General features: G+C 49.8%; 1 protein-coding gene and 1 long non-coding RNA gene across 4 annotated transcripts; both read left to right on the plus strand.

Moving 5' to 3' along the window:
• Window positions 1–2,131: 2,131 nt before the first annotated feature.
• LOC112134262 (uncharacterized) lies at window positions 2,132–11,897 on the plus strand. 3 transcript variants are annotated; one of them, XR_008527515.2, is made up of 5 exons: window positions 2,132–2,283; window positions 3,131–3,195; window positions 8,737–8,859; window positions 9,602–9,796; window positions 11,839–11,897. It is a non-coding gene; the product is annotated as an uncharacterized LOC112134262 (long non-coding RNA). The 3 variants fall into 3 exon arrangements; XR_008527513.2 differs by having other exon boundaries at window positions 9,602–9,792; XR_008527514.2 differs by having other exon boundaries at window positions 8,737–8,855; window positions 9,602–9,792.
• A 461-nt stretch (window positions 11,898–12,358) lies between these two features.
• Window positions 12,359–15,183, plus strand: LOC100448190 (putative uncharacterized protein FLJ44672). Its single transcript, XM_054560558.2, has one exon. It carries the CDS (start codon window positions 13,234–13,236, stop codon window positions 14,287–14,289), a length of 1,056 nt encoding a protein of 351 aa, XP_054416533.1. The 5' UTR covers window positions 12,359–13,233; the 3' UTR covers window positions 14,290–15,183.
• The last annotated feature ends 1,923 nt before the right edge of the window (window positions 15,184–17,106 follow it).

Genomic DNA, 17,106 nt, shown 5'->3' on the forward strand with positions numbered 1-17,106 from the left:
AAAGAATGCTTGTAATTACATGGGCTCTCTTAGATACTCCAGGATAATCTTGTTTTAAGGTCATCTGATGAGCAACATTAATTTTATCTGCACTCTTAATTCCGCCTTCCTATGTAATCGTGCTGTGTAACATAGGACATGAGCAATTGGTGGGGGTGGGGGTTATTACTTTGGCCACCACAGTAACTATTTTATGCCAGGTACTCAGCTAAGCACTGGTGAATTAAGCATGAATAACACACACTCCCTAATCTCCATCCATTAATGGGAGGAGCACCTCACCTGCCATGCTCCTGAGAATCTGGGGAGTCAAAGAAGTCTTCCATGAGGAGGTGATGCCAAAGCGGACAAGTGACAGAGGAGTCAAAGCTAGCTAGGAAGAGAGTAGAGGTTTAAGGGGAAGCATATTATAAGCAGAGGATATCACCCACTTCAGAGACTCCCAGAGGAGAAAGAGTGTGCGTTCAAGGGGCAGATGAGGCTCAGTTGGACTCCATAGCAGATGAAATGGAGAGGAGCAAGCAGTGAGGCTGCCTTGCAAGGCAGGGCAGAGCAGGGGCTGTTAAGGAGTTTGGACTTAATCCCTGAGGCAAGGAGAAGTGATGTAAATGGGGGAGTAACATGATGAGATTCATAGATTAGAGACATGGCTCAGGCTGCTGTAGAGAAGGCACCAGAGAGAGCAGATGGCTCAATGGGTGTGCAGGAGACCTCTCACTGAGTTTAGGGCGAGGTTTTTAAAACAGAAGTTTGAGTAATTTAAATGATGGTGGGAAGGAGCTAAAAGTGGGGGATAGGTTAAAGATACAGGAAAGTGGGAGGAAGAACTGACAAGTGAGGTTCCAGAGAGGGCAGGAGAAGAGGAGATTCCCATAAGGGGATTAACACTTTCTTTTCTTTTTTCTTTTTAAGACAGGGTCTCACTCTGTCACCCAGGCTGGAGTGCAGTGGCACAACCTTGGCTCACTGTAGTGTAGACTTCCCAGGCTCAAAGGATTCTCCCACCCCAGACTCCCAAGTAGCTGGAACTACGGGTGTGCACCACGACCACACCTGGCTAATGTTTCTTTTTTTGGTAGACACAGAGTCTCACTATTTTGCGCTGATTGGTCTCCAACTCCTGGCCTCAAGCGATCCTCCTGCCTAGGCTTCCCAAATTGCTGGGATTACACGCATGAGCCACAATGCCTGGCCTCTGCTAGTTCTGTATCCTCTAGAGTTGTCTTTACTTTGTGCTAGTGTGTCCCTCATTGTGCTGATCCTCTGTAAAAATTAATACCTTTTTTTTTTTTCGAGATGGAGTTTCACTCTTGTTGCCCAGGCTGGAGTGCAATGGCGCTATCTCGGCTCAGTGCAACCTCCACCTGCCGGGTTCAAGCGATTCTCCTGCCTCAGCCTCCCGAGTAGTTGGGATTACAGGCATGTGCCACCATGCCCAGCTAATTTTGTATTTTTAGTAGAGATGGGGTTTCTCCATGCTGGTCAGGCTGGTCTCGAACTCCTGACCTCAGGTGATCTGTCTGCCTTGGCCTCCCAAAGTGCTGGGATTACAGGCATGAGCCATTGTGCCTGGCCAAAATTAATACTTTTTATATTAAATTTACATATATATACATTTTTTCTTTTTGATACCAGGTTTCACACTGTCACCCAGGCTGGAGTACAGCGGCACAACCTCTGCTCACTGCAGCCTCCACCTGCCAGGCTCAAGCAATTCTCCTGCCTCAGCCTCCCAAGTAGCTGGGATTACAGGTAAGTGTCACCACACCCAGCTTATTTTTGTGTTTTTTGTAGAGACGAGGTTTTGCCATGTTTCCCAGACTTTTCAAACTCCTGAGCTCAAAGCAGTCCACCCACCTTGGCCTCCCAAAGTGCTGGGATTACAGGTGTGAGCCACCTTGCTCATTCTAGTTTAAAGTTTTGAGTGGTTTGTGTCTCCTGATTGGACTCCTACAAATACAGAATTGATGCTAGGAAGGGTACCAGAAGATAGACGCACACAGATGGGATTTGGGAATAAGTTTGGTTATCCAAGGAGCAGTGCTGAGCTCCTTGCTAATGGGATATGGATGCTGGTGATTTCCAGGAAGTGACCTCACAATGACTCAAGCTACCACATACTGTTGATTGTGAAATGCCAGTTGAAGCATATGTCCTGCGAGCTTAGGGGTGCTACAAGTTGACCCCTGCAGCAGTAAAGATGACTCTGAAGAATGGCATGGGATTGATCTTTTCGAATGCACTTGAGCGGCGGTCTCCAACCACAGGGCCACAGAGCTGGAGGTGAGCAGCAGGCGAGTGAAGGGAAACTTCATCTGTATTTCTAGCCGCTCCCATCGCTTGCATGACCCCCTGAGCTCCATGTCCTGTCAGATCATCAGCAGCATTAGATTCTCATAGGAGCACAAACTGTTGTGAAGTATGCATGCGAGGGATCTAGGTTGTGTACTCCTTATGCGAATCTAATGCCTGATATTCTGTTACTGTCTCCCATCACCCCAGATGGACAGTCTAGTTGCAGGAAAACAAGCTCAGAGATCCCACTGAGTCTACGTTACAGTGAGTTGTAGAATCATTTCATTATATATTACTATGTAGTAATAATAGAAATAAAGTGCACAATATATGTAATGCACTTGAATCATCCTGAAATTATTCCCTCACTCCCAGTCTGTGGAAAAATTGTCTTCCACACATTCTCTCTGTTTTTTGGTAGAGGCAGGGTCTTAATATATTGCCCAGGCTGATCTCAAACTCTTGGCCTCAAGTAATATACCTCTCTCAGCCTCCCAAAGTGCTGAGATTACAGGCATAAGCCACCACCCTCAACCAAGACTTTCTTAAACCAAATAAAAATTAAGTGAGATTACTTGAGCCCAGGTGGTCAAGGCTGCAGTGAGCCTGATTGCACCACTGCACTCCAGCCTAGGTGACAGAATGAGACTGTTTCAAAAAATAAAATAAAATGCAAATTAACCCTGTATGACATTCCCAGTAACTTTCCCTCCTAAGTGTTCCCCACAAGTCTCTGAATTCTGTTTAATTTTCACATAACATTTAAGATGTTTAAGAACTTACGTCTGTGTGTGTCATCCCTTTATGTCGAAAGATGTCTTTTTGTCACTTCCAGCTGGGTCTACCATGAAAGACTTCTGAATCCAGGAAGAGAGACTGACTGGGCAACATGTTATTCAGGTACAAAAAGATTGGGACTATAACTCAAAAATGATCAAATAATAGTGCATGCATCAAGTGCAATGGGAAGCTCTTCTGGAGAGTGAGAGAAGCTTCCAGTTAAGGTGACATTGAAGCCAAGTCCTGAAAGATGAGGAAGAGTTGTATGAGAGTGGGGAGGGAAGGGGGAGGTTCAGGGATGGGGAATGGGCTGGGATGGGATGGAGCAAACTGCCCGGGAAGGGAAACAAGCACTGTACAGACCTGAGCAACGAAGATGGCATATTTTGTTCAGGGAATGGTGAATTAAGTGTGGCAGGAATGCTTTGTAGAGACAGTAATTTGCTTGTATGGAATTTTGCCTGAGAGAGCTCATTGCAGTTTCTGATTTTTTGATGTCATCATCCATCACTGTCCTTGTCAAATAGTTTGGAATAGGTATAATGATCACAATAACCCCAAGCATAATATTTCGTTAATTCTCACAGAATCACAGGTAGGTGCCACAGTTATCCCCGTTTTATGAATGGAGTGATGAAGCCTTAGGAATAATGAATGATTTGCCCAAGCTCACCTGGATATTAAGACTGAGTCAAATGTTGGGTCTGGTCTGACTTTAATGTTTGCTTTGTTCATGAGCACCATGTATTGCCTCTCTTATGAAGTTAAGCAGGTAGACAGGTGACAGAAAAGCCCATGTTTGTCTCTACTCACACACTTCCAACTGAATGTATGTATGGAGTTTCTACACCAAATTCTTCAGTGCTCTGGATATTAACTGGGTGTCCCATGACTTTATTCTGACACTACCTGGAGTTAGCACAGACCCCACAAGTTAGGGGCTCAGTCCCACGAGACCATCCTGACTTCAGATGCCAATGGCAAGTCCTAGGTTGTCACCTGTACTTTTGACCAACCTGTTGCAAATCGGGGGTTCCCATAACTGTCTTCTTGGGTTTAATAATTTGCTAGAACAGTTTACGGAACTCAGAAAAACAGTTTATTTTCTTTTTTTCTAAGAGAGAGGGTCTTATTTTGTTGCCCAGGCTGGTGTGCAATGGTGCAGTCATAGCTCATTGCAGCCTTGATTGTCTGGGCTCCAGTGGTTCTCCCACCTCAGCCTCCCTAGTAGCTGAGACTACATTCCTGCACCACAACATCTGGCTAGTTTCTTTTATTTTTTGTATATATGGGGTCTTGTGTCAGCCAGGCTGGCCACAAATTCCTGGTCTCAAGTGATCCTCCCACCTCAGCCTCTGAAAGTGCTGGGATTACAGATGTGAGCCACCACATCTGGCCAGTTCATTTCCTATTACTGGTTCATTGTGAAGGATACATCTCAGAAACAGTCAATGAAAGAGACGTGCATGCTGGATGCAGTGGTTCATGCCTGTAATCTCAGCACTTTGGGAGGCCAAGGTGGGAGGATCGCTTAAACTCAGGAGTTTGAGACCAGCCTGGGCAACATGGTAAAAACCTGTCTCTATAAAAAATTAAAAAATAATAATAATAACCGGTGTGGTGTTGTGCACCTAGAGTTCCAACTACTAGGGAAGCTGAGATAAGAGGATGCCTTGAGCTGGGGACTGGGGAGGCTTAGTTTACAGTAAGCTGAGATTGTGCCACTGCACTCTAGCTTGGACAAAAGAGCCTGATCCTGTCTCAAAAAAAAGAAAGATACCCAGGGCAAGTTAAGTTTGGAGGGGCACAGAGCTCCTATGCCCTCTGTTGAACATGCGACCCTCCCAGCATCTCCTGTGTCCAGCAACCCTGAAAGCTCTGCAAACCCCGTTCAGGGTGTTGATGGAGGCTTTATTATGCAAACATGATTGATAAAATCTTTGGCTGTTGGTGATTAAGTCAGTCTCCAGCCCCTCTTCCTCCTGGAGTTCAGTGCATGAGGCCGAAAGTTCCAAGCCTCTTACCATGTGGTTGCATGGTAATCAGCCCTCCTCCTGAAGAAATTTAGGAGCTTGCAGTCACCCAGTCATCTCAACAACATCCCCAAATGCATTCTTACCATGCTGGAGATCCCAGAGTTCTTAGAGGCTCTTGTGTTAGAAACCTGGGACCAAGACCAAATATTAAAACAAAGATGTTCCTGTCACATCTATCACTGAGGTCTTTGTAAGAGCTTTAGAAGCTCTGTGTCATCCAGGTTGGAGTGCAGTGATGTGATCATAGCTCACTATAGCTTTGGCCTTCTGAGATCAAGCGATCCTCCCATCTCAGCCTCCCAAGTAGCTAGGACTACACATGCATGTCACCCATGCCCAGCTCATTTTTGTAGAGTTGGAGTTTCACCATGGTGGCCAGGTTGGCTGTGTTGGCCAGATGGGGTCTTCTTTTGTTGCCCAGGCTGGCCGCAAATTCCTGGGCTCAAGTGATCCTCCCACCTCGTCCTTGTAGAGATGGGATTTAGTTATGTCGTCCAGGCTGATCTCAAACTCCTGGGCTAAATCGATTGTCTCACCTCAGCCTCTCAAGTAGCTGGGACTACAGGCGCATACCACCATGTTGGGCTAATATTTATTTTTATTTTTTTCTAGAGGTGGGGGTCTCACTATGTTGTTCATGCTAGTTTCAAACTTTGGGCCTCAAGTGTTCCTCCTGCCTTGACCTCCCAAAGTGTTGGAATTCTGGGTGGGAGCCACCATGCCCAGCAATCACAAGGGTCTTTATAAAAGAAAGAGAGTAGGAGATTCAGAATTGGAGCAGGAGATGTGGTGATGAAAGCAGAGGTAAGAGAGGGAGATTTGAAGATGCTTCACTTCTGGCTTTGAAGATGGAGTCAGGGGCCATGATCCAAGGAATGGGGGTGGCTTCTAGAAGCTGGAAAAGCCAAGGGAACACTTTAGAGTCTCCAGAAGGAATGCAGCCCTGCTGACACCTTGACTTTAGCCTTAATAGACCTAGTTTGGGTTTCTGGCCCCTAGAACCGTAAGATGGTAGATTTGTGGTGTTTTAAGCCACTAAATGTAGGAAACTGCAAACTATGTTGCAGCAGCAAGAAGGAATGAACATGAAGCCAGGCATGATGGCTCATGCCAGTAATCCCAGCACTTTAGGAATTTAGGCAGGAGGATCACTTGAGGCCAGGAGTTCAAGACCAGTCTGGGCAACATAGTAAGACCTTGTCTCTACAAAAAATGAAAAAATTGGCCAGGCGTGGTGGCTCACGCCTGTAATTCCAGCACTTTGGGAGGCCGAAGCAGGCAGATTACTTGAGGTCAGGAGTTCGAGACCAGCCTGGCCAACATTGCGAAACCCCGGTTCTACTAAAAATACAAAAATTAGCTGGGCGTGGTGGCACGCACCTGTAATCCCAGCTACTTGGAAGGCTGAGGCAGGAGAATCACTTGAATCTGGGAGGTGGAGGTTGCAGTGAGCCAGGATCGCACCATTACACTACAGCCTGGGCAAGAAGAGTGAAACTCTGTCTCAAAATAAAATAAAATAAAATACTAAAAAATTTAGCCAGGCATGATGGCATGAACCTGGAGTCCCAACTACTCAGGAGGCTGAGGTGGGAGGATCGCTTGAGCCTGGAAATTGGAGGTTGCAGTGAGCTGTGATTGCGCCACTGCACTCCAGCCTTGGTGACAGTGAGATCTTGAAAAAAAGAAAGAAGAAATGAGCATGGTGGGCATGGGGACAGATGGCAATGTTAAATAGAATGGTCAGGGGTGGCCTCCTAAGTGAAAATTGAGTAAAGACTTGAAGGAGGGGAAGGAGCTGGCCAAGGTGCTGAGGGAAGAGGACTGTAGGCAGAAACAATAGAATAAAGTGTCTGAGGTGTGTCTGAGGCTCTGGAAGGAGGCCCATGGAGCAGACGGAGAGAGGGAGAGAATTAGGGGAGGGGGCCAGGGAGTTGCTGGGTGGGGATCAGTACAGATCACATAAGCCCCGGGAGGTTATTGCTGGGGCTTTGGCTTTTACGGGGTTCTGAGCAGAGAGGCAACATGATCTGTCTCCTGGTTTAAAAGCATTCTCTGGCTGCTGAGTTGAGAAAGACTGTGGGAAGATGTGGGTAGAAGCATGGGGGCCAAGCTTTGGCAACATCCAGGTGGGAGGTGATGGTGGTCCTGAGCAGGGTCATGGTGGTGGTGAGAGATGGTCAGAGGGGAGAAGTAGGGGAGGAGGCCAGGGAGTTGCTGGGTGGGGATCTTCAGTACATGTCGAAGACAGTCAACAGGATTTCCTGACAGACTGGATATGGGGTGTGAGAGAAGGCAGGGGTCAAGGTTGAGTTTGATTGTTACTGAAATTATTAAGTAATTTTAAAGAACACTACTGCCTTTCCCAATCCTACCAAGTATGGGATGCTAGATGAAAGAAATCTCTTCAGGCTCATTGCAGTGGCTCATGCCTGTAGTCCCAGCTGTTTGGTAAGCAGAGGTGGGAGTATCTTTTAAGGGCAGGTGTTCAAGACCAGCCTGGACAACACAGCAAGATCTGCTCTTTACAAAAATATTTTTCAAAATTAAATAAATGTAGCTAGGCATGGTGATGTGTACTTGTAGCTTCAGCTGCTCAGGAGGCTGAAGTGGGCAGATCTCTTGAGGTCAGGAGTTTGAGGCCAGCTTGGGCAACATAGCAAGACCCCTCACTCTACAAAAAAATTTAAAAAATAACCAGGTATGGTGGCACTCAACTGTACTACTAGCTACTGGGGAGCTGAGGCAGGAAAATGGCTTGAGCCCAGGAGGTCGAGGCTGCAGTGAGCTGTAAGTGCACAGCTGCACTCCAGTCTGGGTGACAGAGCAGGACCTGTCTCACAATACAAATAAAAATACAAGTAAAATAATGAAATCTCAAGTCAGAGCCTTTTGGCTCTGCAGCCCTTGCAACCCCTCAGCCGTGCAGTGGGGTTTGCATCGCTGGGAATGAGGAGACCCCTGCCCAGTGTTGTTGCCTGACTAATCAGTGTTTTAAAACATATATTAATCGCGGTGGGCGCGGTGGCTCACACCTGTAATCCGAGCACTTAGGGAGACCCAGGCGGGTGGATCACCTGAGGTCAAGAGTTCAAGACCAGCCTTGCCAACATGGCGAAACTCCTTCTCTACTAAGAAAATACAGTAATTAGCTGGACATGGTAATGGGCCCCTGTAATCCCAGCTACTTGGGAGGCTGAGGTAGGAGAATCGCTTGAACCTGCCGGGCGGAGGTTGCAATGAGCTGAGATTGCACCACTTCACTCCAGCCTGGGCAAAAGAACAAGACTTTGTCTCAAAGAAAAAAAAAAAAGTATTATATCAACATGTAATGGTTTTATTATTAATATGTAATGAAAATTAAATATTTTTAAAGTCTTGTATTATATCAACATGTAATGGCTTTAATATGTGATGAATAATATTTAAAAACTTGTGTCTTATTTTCTAGTTTTAATATAATTATCTACAGAAAGAAATAGTCTTAGAGATCTTCAATAAAGTTAAAAAATGTAAAGGGATGTTAGACCCCAAAAGATTGAGAATTTCTAGTTTAGAAATATTCAGAGTAAGCCACATACTACTTGCTACTTGAACTATTTTTTTTCTTTGTTTTTTATTTTAGGAGATGGGGTCTCACCCTGTCACCCAGGCTTGAGTACAGTAGTGCTATCACAGCTCGCTGCAGCCTTGAACTCCTGGGCTAAGGATCCTCCTACCTGAGCCTCCTGAGTAGCTGGGACTGTAGGTATACATGACGATACTTGGCTAATTTTTAAATTGTTTTGTAGACATGGGGTCTCACTTTGTTGGCCAGGCTGGTGTCAAACTCATGGCCTCAAGTGACCCTTCCACCCCTGCCTCCCATCCTAGAGGTATGTGCCACCACAAGGAGCACCTGTTCAATTTTCTAAAAAAAAAATTTCTAAAGTAAGGCTGTGGGATGATGGCAGGAAGATAAAAGAAAAACAGAAGAATAAGTTAAAATGACTTATTCACACATATTCTTTTGACAGCAAGAAGAACTTTTAGTATATACATTCCTTACAAACAAAAGGCAGATAAACAATGTTGTATAGGAGCTTCAACACACACCGTACAATATTCCCATTTTGCTGACATAAGTTATGGAAATTTCGTGGTTTACTTGAGTGTCGCCACCAGTATTTTGCTTCTCTGATGATTTTTATCAACTTCCTCATCTGTTAACTTCTCTCCAAGGTATGTCATATCATGACATACTGCTGCTGCACGAACATGGCCAGTGTCTTCCTGTTAAACATGTAGAATGCTTTCTTAATTTCTCTTTTTACCCTCTGTCTTTGTGTTTTGCATTTTTCTTACTTTTATTGTCAGAAACTCCAGAAAGTCAATCGTACTAATTTATCACCATTTGCTTTATTAATTTATACTTTGCTTATATGGAATTTTGCCCAACAGACCTCATTACAATTTCTAACCTGTTTTATTTTGTTTTTTTTCTGAGACAGGGTCTCCCTCTGTTGTCCAAGGCTGGAGTGTAGTAGTGCTATCACAGCTGACTGCAGCCTCAACCTTCCAGGCTGAAGCGATCCTCCCATCTCAACCTCCCACGTGGCTGAGACTATAGGTGCTTGCCACTATGCCCAGCTAATATTTGGAATTTTCCTATACGTGGATTCCAGAGGGGTGACAGCGAAACGTGAGTAAGCATGGATTTTGGTATATGCAGAGATGGGGGGCTGGAACTAATTCTGTATACTGAGGGACGACTGTATATGTTTTTACAATTATGCTGTAGGATACATACTGTTGCATAGCCTTGAAAATAATAATTTTTAATTGAGTGGAATGATAATAATATTGATAAAACTAGCAGCTGGCCAGGTGTGGTGGCTCACACTGGTAATCGCAACACTTTGGGAGGCTGAGGCAGGAGGATGGCTTGAGGCCAAGAGTTTGCGATAGGCCTTGGAAACAAAGGGAGTCACCATCCCTACAGAAAAATACATGAATTAGCCTAGTGTGGTGGCATGTTCCTGTAGTCCCAGCTACTTGGGAGGCTGAGGTGGGAGGATCACTTGAGCCCAGGGAGGCTGAGACTGCAGTGAGTCATGATCAGGCCTCTGCACTCCAGCCTGGGTGACAGAGTGAGACCCTGTCTCAAAACAACAAAAAAGTAGCAGCTAACATCAACTGACCTTTTACCAGGTGCCTATTAATACCATAGTTTAATTTCTTATAACTGTTTCTTATTTCACTTACCAACTCTCTCTTCAGTTACTCCCAGATTTTTACTGTGTTTGTACAGATGAACTTTTGTTTAGATTGAGTTGTCTCCCCAGAAGTGAGATTACTGTGAGTCATGGTGAATGGACATTCTCATTACCCTTGATGTAAATTGACAAGGTTTTGGGTGCCTCCCAGCTATAATCTTAGCACTTTGGGAGGCTAAGACAGGAGGATTGCTTGAGGCCAAGAGTTGGAGGAGGCAGTATGGCAGTATGGTGAGACCCTGTCTCTATTTTAAAAAATTGACAGGCTTTACCCTGGAAGGCTTACACACAATTTAAACACCCCTCATAGTATAAGAAAGTGCCCATTTCACTGCACCTTTGCCAGCACAGGGTATTATAATTTAGTAAGTCATTTTTTGTTTGATTATTTTAAATAGATAAAAGACCTCATATTACTTTACTTGTCACATTTCAACATCTTTCCTTAGCTTATTAGCTCTATTTCTTTTCTGTCTGTAAATGGTGGTTGTTGTTTTGTTCTTTGAGACAGGGTCTTGCTCTGTCAGCAGGCTGGACTGTAGTGGCATAATCATGCCTCACTGCAGCCTTGACCTCCCAGGCTCAACCTTCAGCATTCCGAGTAGCTGGGACTACAAGTGTGCACCACCACTCCCAGCTAATTTTTTTCTTTTTTTGGATAGAGACAGGGTCTCACTGTGTTGTCTAGACCGCTCTCTAGCTCCTGGCCTTAAGCAGTCCTCCTGCATTAGCTTCTCAAATTGCTGGAATTTCAGGCATGAGCCACCATGCCTGGCCTGGGCTAGTCCTATATTCTCTAGAGTTCTCTTTACTTTGTGCTAGCCAATCTCTCATTATGCTGTTCACCTGTTATAATGAATAATTCTCTGTATTAAATTTTACCACTTTAAACTTTTGAGTGGTTTATGCTTCCTGATTGGACTCTGACTAATATGCTAGGAAGGGTCCCAGGAGATAAACCCACACAGATGGGATTTGGGCATAGGTTTGGTTTCCCAGGGGGGTAGTGCTGAGCTCTTTGCCAGTGGGAAATGGGATGCTGGTGATTTCCAGGAAGTGACCTCACAATAACTCAAGCTACCACTTACTGTTGATTGTGATGAAATGCCAGCTGAGGCACATGCCTTGGGAGCTAAGTGGTTGCTGCACTTGACCACTGTGAAGACTGGTGTGGGAAGGGTCGTTTTGGATGCACTTGAGCAGGGGTCCCCAACCCCTGAGCCATGGAGCCGTAAGGAGCCACACAGCAGGAGGTGAGTGGTGTCGAGTGAGGGAAGCTTTGTCTGTATTTACAGCCACTCCCCTTTGCTCACATTCCCGCCTGAGCTCCACCTTCTCAGATCAGCAGCAGCATTAGATTCTCATAGGAGAACGCACCCTGTTGTGAACCGTGCATGTGAGGGATCTAGGTTGCGCTGTCCTTATGAGAATCTAATACCTATTGATCTGTCACTTTCTCCCATCACGCTCAGGTGGGACCATCTAGTTGCAGGAAAACAAGCTTAACACGCCCACTGATTCTACATTATGGTGAGTTCTATAATTATTTTATTATATATTACAGTGTAATAATAGAAATAAAGTGCCTAATAAATGTAATGTGCTTAAATCTTTTGGCCCAGCTCCTACCTCCCGGCAGCCTCTCCAGGCCCAGAACTTTCTCCAGTCAGCCTCTACAGACCAAGCTCATGACTCACAGTGGCCTATTTAGGCCCATACCCTACCTCACGGCAGTCTCCGCAGATGAGGCTACTGCCTCACAACAGCCTCCACAGGCACAGCTCCATCGTTACAATGGCCTCTTTAGACCCAGCTCCTGCCTCCCAGCCTTCTCTCCAGGCCCTGAACTTTCTCAAGTTGACCTCACCAGGCCCAGCTCCTGCCATTCATTGGCCTCCCAAGGGCCAGCTTTTGCCTCACGGCCACCTTCCAAGACCCAGCTCCTATTTTACAGTGGCCTCTTGAGGCCCATCTTCTGACTCCCGGCAGCCTGTACAGGCCCAGCTCCTGCCTTACAATGGCCTCTTTAGTCCCAGCTCCTGCCTCTTTGCAGGAGGCCCAAATGTCCTCAAGTCCAGGCCACAAAATCCAGGGCCAAAATGTCCACAAGTCGGTCTCTCAAGGCCCAGCTCCTGCCTTTCGTTGGCGTCTCCAGGCCCAGCTGCTGCCCCCAGGTGGCCTCTACAGGCCGTGCTCTTTCTTCTGACTGTGTCTGGAGGTCCAACTCCTGCCTCAGAACAACCTCTTTTGGCTCAGCTCCTGCCCAGCTCCTAGTGGCCTTTGTAGGCCCAAAACTGCCTCAAGTCAAGCTTTTCAGGCCCACCTTCTGCCTCCCAATGGCCTGGACAGGCCCAGCTCCTGCGTGACAATGGCCTCTCCAGGCCCAGCTTTTGCCTCACAGAGGCCTTCCCCAAACAAGGTCCTACCTGCCTCCCAGCAGCCTCAACAGGCCCAGATCCTGCCTCACACTAATCTCATTAGGCCCAGCTCGTGCCTCACGGTGGCCTCTCCAGGCCCAGCTCCTGCCCCCCGACAGGCTGTCCATGCCCGAAACTTCCTCAAGTCGGCCTCTCCAGGCACAGCTCCTGCCTAACATTGGCCTCTTTAGGCACAGCTCATGCCTTGGTGGCCTCTCCGGGCCCAGCTCCTGCATCCCAGCAGCTTCTCTAGACTGAGAACTTTCTCAATTCTGCCATTCCAGGCCCAACTCGTGCCTTCCGTCAGCCTCTACAGGTTCAACCTCTGCCTCACAGCAGATTTTCCCGGCCCAGCATGTGCCTCACCGCAACCCCCTAGGCCAAGCTCCTGCCTTTCAGCAGCCTCTACAGGCCCCACTCCTACCTCAATGGCCTCTCTAGGGCAAGCTTATGCCTCACAGTGGCCATTCTGGCCCAGCTTTTGCCTTTTGGCAGCATCTCCAGACCCAGAACTTCCTCAAGTGGGCCTCTCCAGGCCCAGCTCTTCCTCCCGGCGGCCTCTGCAGGCCCAGACTGTTGTCAAGTCGGCCTGTCCAGGGTCAGCTCCTGCCTCCCGGCAGCCTCTGCAGGCCCAAGTCGTCCTCAAGTCGGCCTCCCCAGACCCAGCTCCAGCCTCTCGGCGGCCTCTCCGGGTGCAAAAGTTCCTCGAGTCAGCCTCTCCAGGCCCAGCTCCTCCTGCCTCCCAGTGGCCTCTTTCAGCCCAGCCTAGCTCATGCCTCCCGGCGTCCTTCCCAGGCCCCGCTTTTGACTTTCGGCGGCCTCTGCAGGCCCGAATTTGACCTCCAGTCGGCCTCTCCAGGCCCGGCCTCCTGCCTCCCGAAGGCCTGCACAGGCCCAGCCTCTGCCTCACAGTGGACTCTCCACGCCCAGCTAGCTCTCGCCTCACTGCGGCCTCCCCAGTCCAAAGCTCCTGCCTCTCGGCCACTTCGGCAGGCCCAGCTCCCGCCTGCCAGTGGCCTCTTCAGGCCCATGGGCCTCATTCCTCACAATGGCCTTTCCAGGCCCAGTTTTTCCCTTCCGGTGGCCTCTCTGGGCCCAGAACCTCCTCAAGTTGGCCTCTCCAGACCCACTTGCAGCCTCCCGGCGTCTTCTCCGGGCCCAGCTCTTCCTCCCGGCTGCGTCTCCAGGCCCGATTCCGGCCTCCCAACAACCTCTTTGGACTCAGCTCCCGCCCAGCTCCCAGCGGCCCTGGTAGGCCCACAACTTCCTGAAGCCAAGCTCCCCAGGCCCAGCTCAGGCCTCACGGTGGCCTCTCCAGGCTCAGCTCCTGCCCTCCGACGGCGTCTCCAGGCCCCAAACGGCCTCCCGGCGGCCTCTGCAGGCCCAAATCGTCCTGAAGTCGGCCTCTCCAGGCCCAGCTCCGGCCTCCCGGTGGCCTCTCCAGGCGCAACGTGTCCTCAGCGAGGGCCCCTCCGGGGCCAGCTCCTGCCTCCCGTCAGCCTCTAGAGGCCTGGCCTCTACCTCACAGTGGGCCCTCCAGGCCCACCTCTTGCCTGGCGCCGTGGCCTCCTCGGGCCAGGCTCCCGCCTCTGGGTGGCCTCCGCAGGCCCAGCTCCTGCCTCCCGGAGGCCAAGCTGGGACGTCACGGCAGCGTTTCGCGGCCTAGCGTTTGCTCCTTTGCATCCGCTCCAGGCCCTGGACTTCCTCCAGTCAGCCTCTCCAGGCCCAGCTCTTCCTCCTGGCGGCCTCTGCAGGCCCAGACTGCCCTTGAGTCGGTCTCTCAGGGCCAGCTCCAGCCTCCCGGCGGCCTCTGCCGGCCCAAGTCGTTCTCAAGTTAGCCTGGAAGTGGGCCTGGAAGAGCTGCAAGTCAGCCTCCCGGGCCCAGCTCCGTCCTCTTGGCGGCCTCTCCAGGTGCAAAACTTCCTCGAGTCAGCCTCTCCAGGCCCAGCTCCTCCTGCCTCCCAGTGGCCTCTTTCGGCCCAGCCCAGCTCATGGCTCTCAGCGGCCTTCCCTGGCCCTGCTTTTGACTTTCGGTGGCCTCTTCAGGCCCAGAACTTGACCTCCAGTCGGCCTTTGCAGGCCCAGCCTCCTGCCTCCCAAAGGCCTGCACGGGCCCGGCCTCGGCCTCACAGCGGACTCTCCACACCCAGCTAGCTCTCGCCTCACTGTGGCCTCCCCAGTCCAAAGCTCCTGCCTTTCGGCCGCTTCGGCAGGCCCAGCTCCCGCCTGCCAGTGGCCTCTTTAGGCCCAGCTCATTCCTCACAACGGCCTTTCCAGGCCCCGTTTTTCCCTTCCGGCAGCCTCTTGGCCTCTAATTTTTTTATGTTTTGTGTATAAATCCCAAAATATGGAATTTTGGAATATTTTCACCATTATATAAATATTTTGGTAGGTAATTTATTTGGAGTGAGTTTCTGCACCAAGCCCGAATTTTTTATTTTATTTTCCTTATTATTTGGTGTTAAACAGGTTAAATGACGGTCATGGCAACTTTTTGACACAATAAGAAATATCGCCCATGATCAACGTGTTCTGTTCTGGGGAAGGGGGCAAAGGCAGGGTGAATCACTGTCTTAGAAAGTACAACTCAAGTTGGGAGTGCAGAGGGAATGGGGAGAAAACCCTCCCGCTGCCTGTGTCGAAGTGCAGGAGTCCCCACCCCCATACTCACCTGAGTCCAGCACCTCTGGGGAAAGAAGGGGTGCATGAACTCCCCCTATTCCACAGGCACCTCCCTGTGGCCCAAGGCCCTCTTCACACTCCATCTTGTAGCCCCAGCAGGAGCTATTTTCCAAAAAGTGAAAAGCTCTGAAGGTCCCACACTTCATGGTATGTACAGGGGCTCGGAGGAGGGAAACTGCCCAGCTTTCCCCCGGCACAGCTGCAGGGGTAGGGGGTATATATAAGAGGAGCAGGCCTTGGCCAGGCGTGGTGGCTCACGCCTGTAATCCCAGCACTTTGGGAGGTGGAGGCAGGCGGATCACGATGTCAGGAGATCAAAATCAGCCTGGCCAAGGTGGTGAAGCCCCGTCTGTACTAAAAATACAAAAATTATCCGGACGTGGTAGTGTGCACCTGTAATCCCAGCTACCCGGAAGGCTGAGGCAGAAGAATGGCGTGAACCCAGCGGGAAGAGGTTGCAGTGAGCCAAGATCGCACCACTGCACTCCAGCCTGGGCGACAGAGCAAGACTCCGTCTCAAAAAAAAAAATAAAAAGAGAAGCAGGCCTTATTCCGTCCCAAACTGAAAGGATTAAATGGCTTTACCCGGGAGAAGATAACCCTCCTGCCCTCCATTGCTACCCCCACATACAGTCCATGTTCTCAGGGGGTACTGTGAGTCCTGGGATCCTCTTTGGGGTCGCCCACCTGCCTGTGGTAGTTATAGAGGGACCCAGGTGTTGAGGCAGGGCTAGGGTGTCCCCTTCCAGCCAGGCTGTCGAGGCCCCAACTCTGGGGCAGAGGCAGTGGCAGGGCAGCCAGGGTTGCGCCAGAGCCTGAGCAGGGTGAGGTGGGGTCAGGCAGGGCTGGGAGTCAGGGCAGGGGCAGCAGCAGTGGACCCGCTATGCACACATCTTCTTTTCCAAGGTTTGTGTGCAGAACATCCTGCCCATGCTGCCCCAGCAGCTTCAGTTGGCATCTGCCCCAGTCCAGCCTCTGGGACCCATGCAGCGGCTCCCAGCGGCCCTGCACCCACCACCAGCATCCGTTTCACCTGCAGTTGAAGATCTGTGAGGTGCCTAGAAGATCATGCAGTCATCAGTCCCACGGAGCAGCCCGCAAGGCTGAGGCTCCTCCCACTGGACCGCCCCCCAACTGGCACCACTGCTGCCTGTGCCGCTACTCTCAGCCTCACGTGACTCTCGGGCAGAGGCAGTGGTGGGGCAGCCAGGGCAGCGTCAGAGTCTGAGCCAGGTGAGGTGGGGTCAGGACCTGTGCAGGGCTGGGAGTCAGGGCAGGGGCAGAACAAACCTTGGAGGGGAAGACGTGTACATAGTGGGCATGGAGGGCGGCTGTGGCCTAGTGGACAGGAAGAAGCAGTGGGCCTGGAAGAGCTGCATGATCAGGGCCGGCACTGGTCCAGGGCGCGTGCAGTGAAGAGGACAGCGCCTTCTCGGTCTCCGGTTCCCTGAGCCCGTCCTCGGCTTCTCCACCTGTACAGGCAAAGGGGAAGCTGTCCCCATCACACATGGCACACTTGGAGGTGTTGGGCTTTGGGCTGCAGCTGGAGCATCTTCTCTTCTTGCATTTGGGCATGGTGGGGTCCTCCAGTGCGGGATCCATGTCCGTGGGGTTCCCTCTTCCCCGACCCACAAAGCCCAG

Source organism: Pongo abelii, chromosome 6 (assembly GCF_028885655.2).
Source record: "Pongo abelii isolate AG06213 chromosome 6, NHGRI_mPonAbe1-v2.0_pri, whole genome shotgun sequence".
NCBI lineage: Eukaryota > Metazoa > Chordata > Mammalia > Primates > Hominidae > Pongo > Pongo abelii.

Coding starts and splice junctions, on each gene's coding strand:
- LOC100448190 (XM_054560558.2), top strand. CDS start 13,234: ATGCCTCACAGTGGCCATTCTGGCCCAGCTTTTGCCTTTTGGCAGCAT.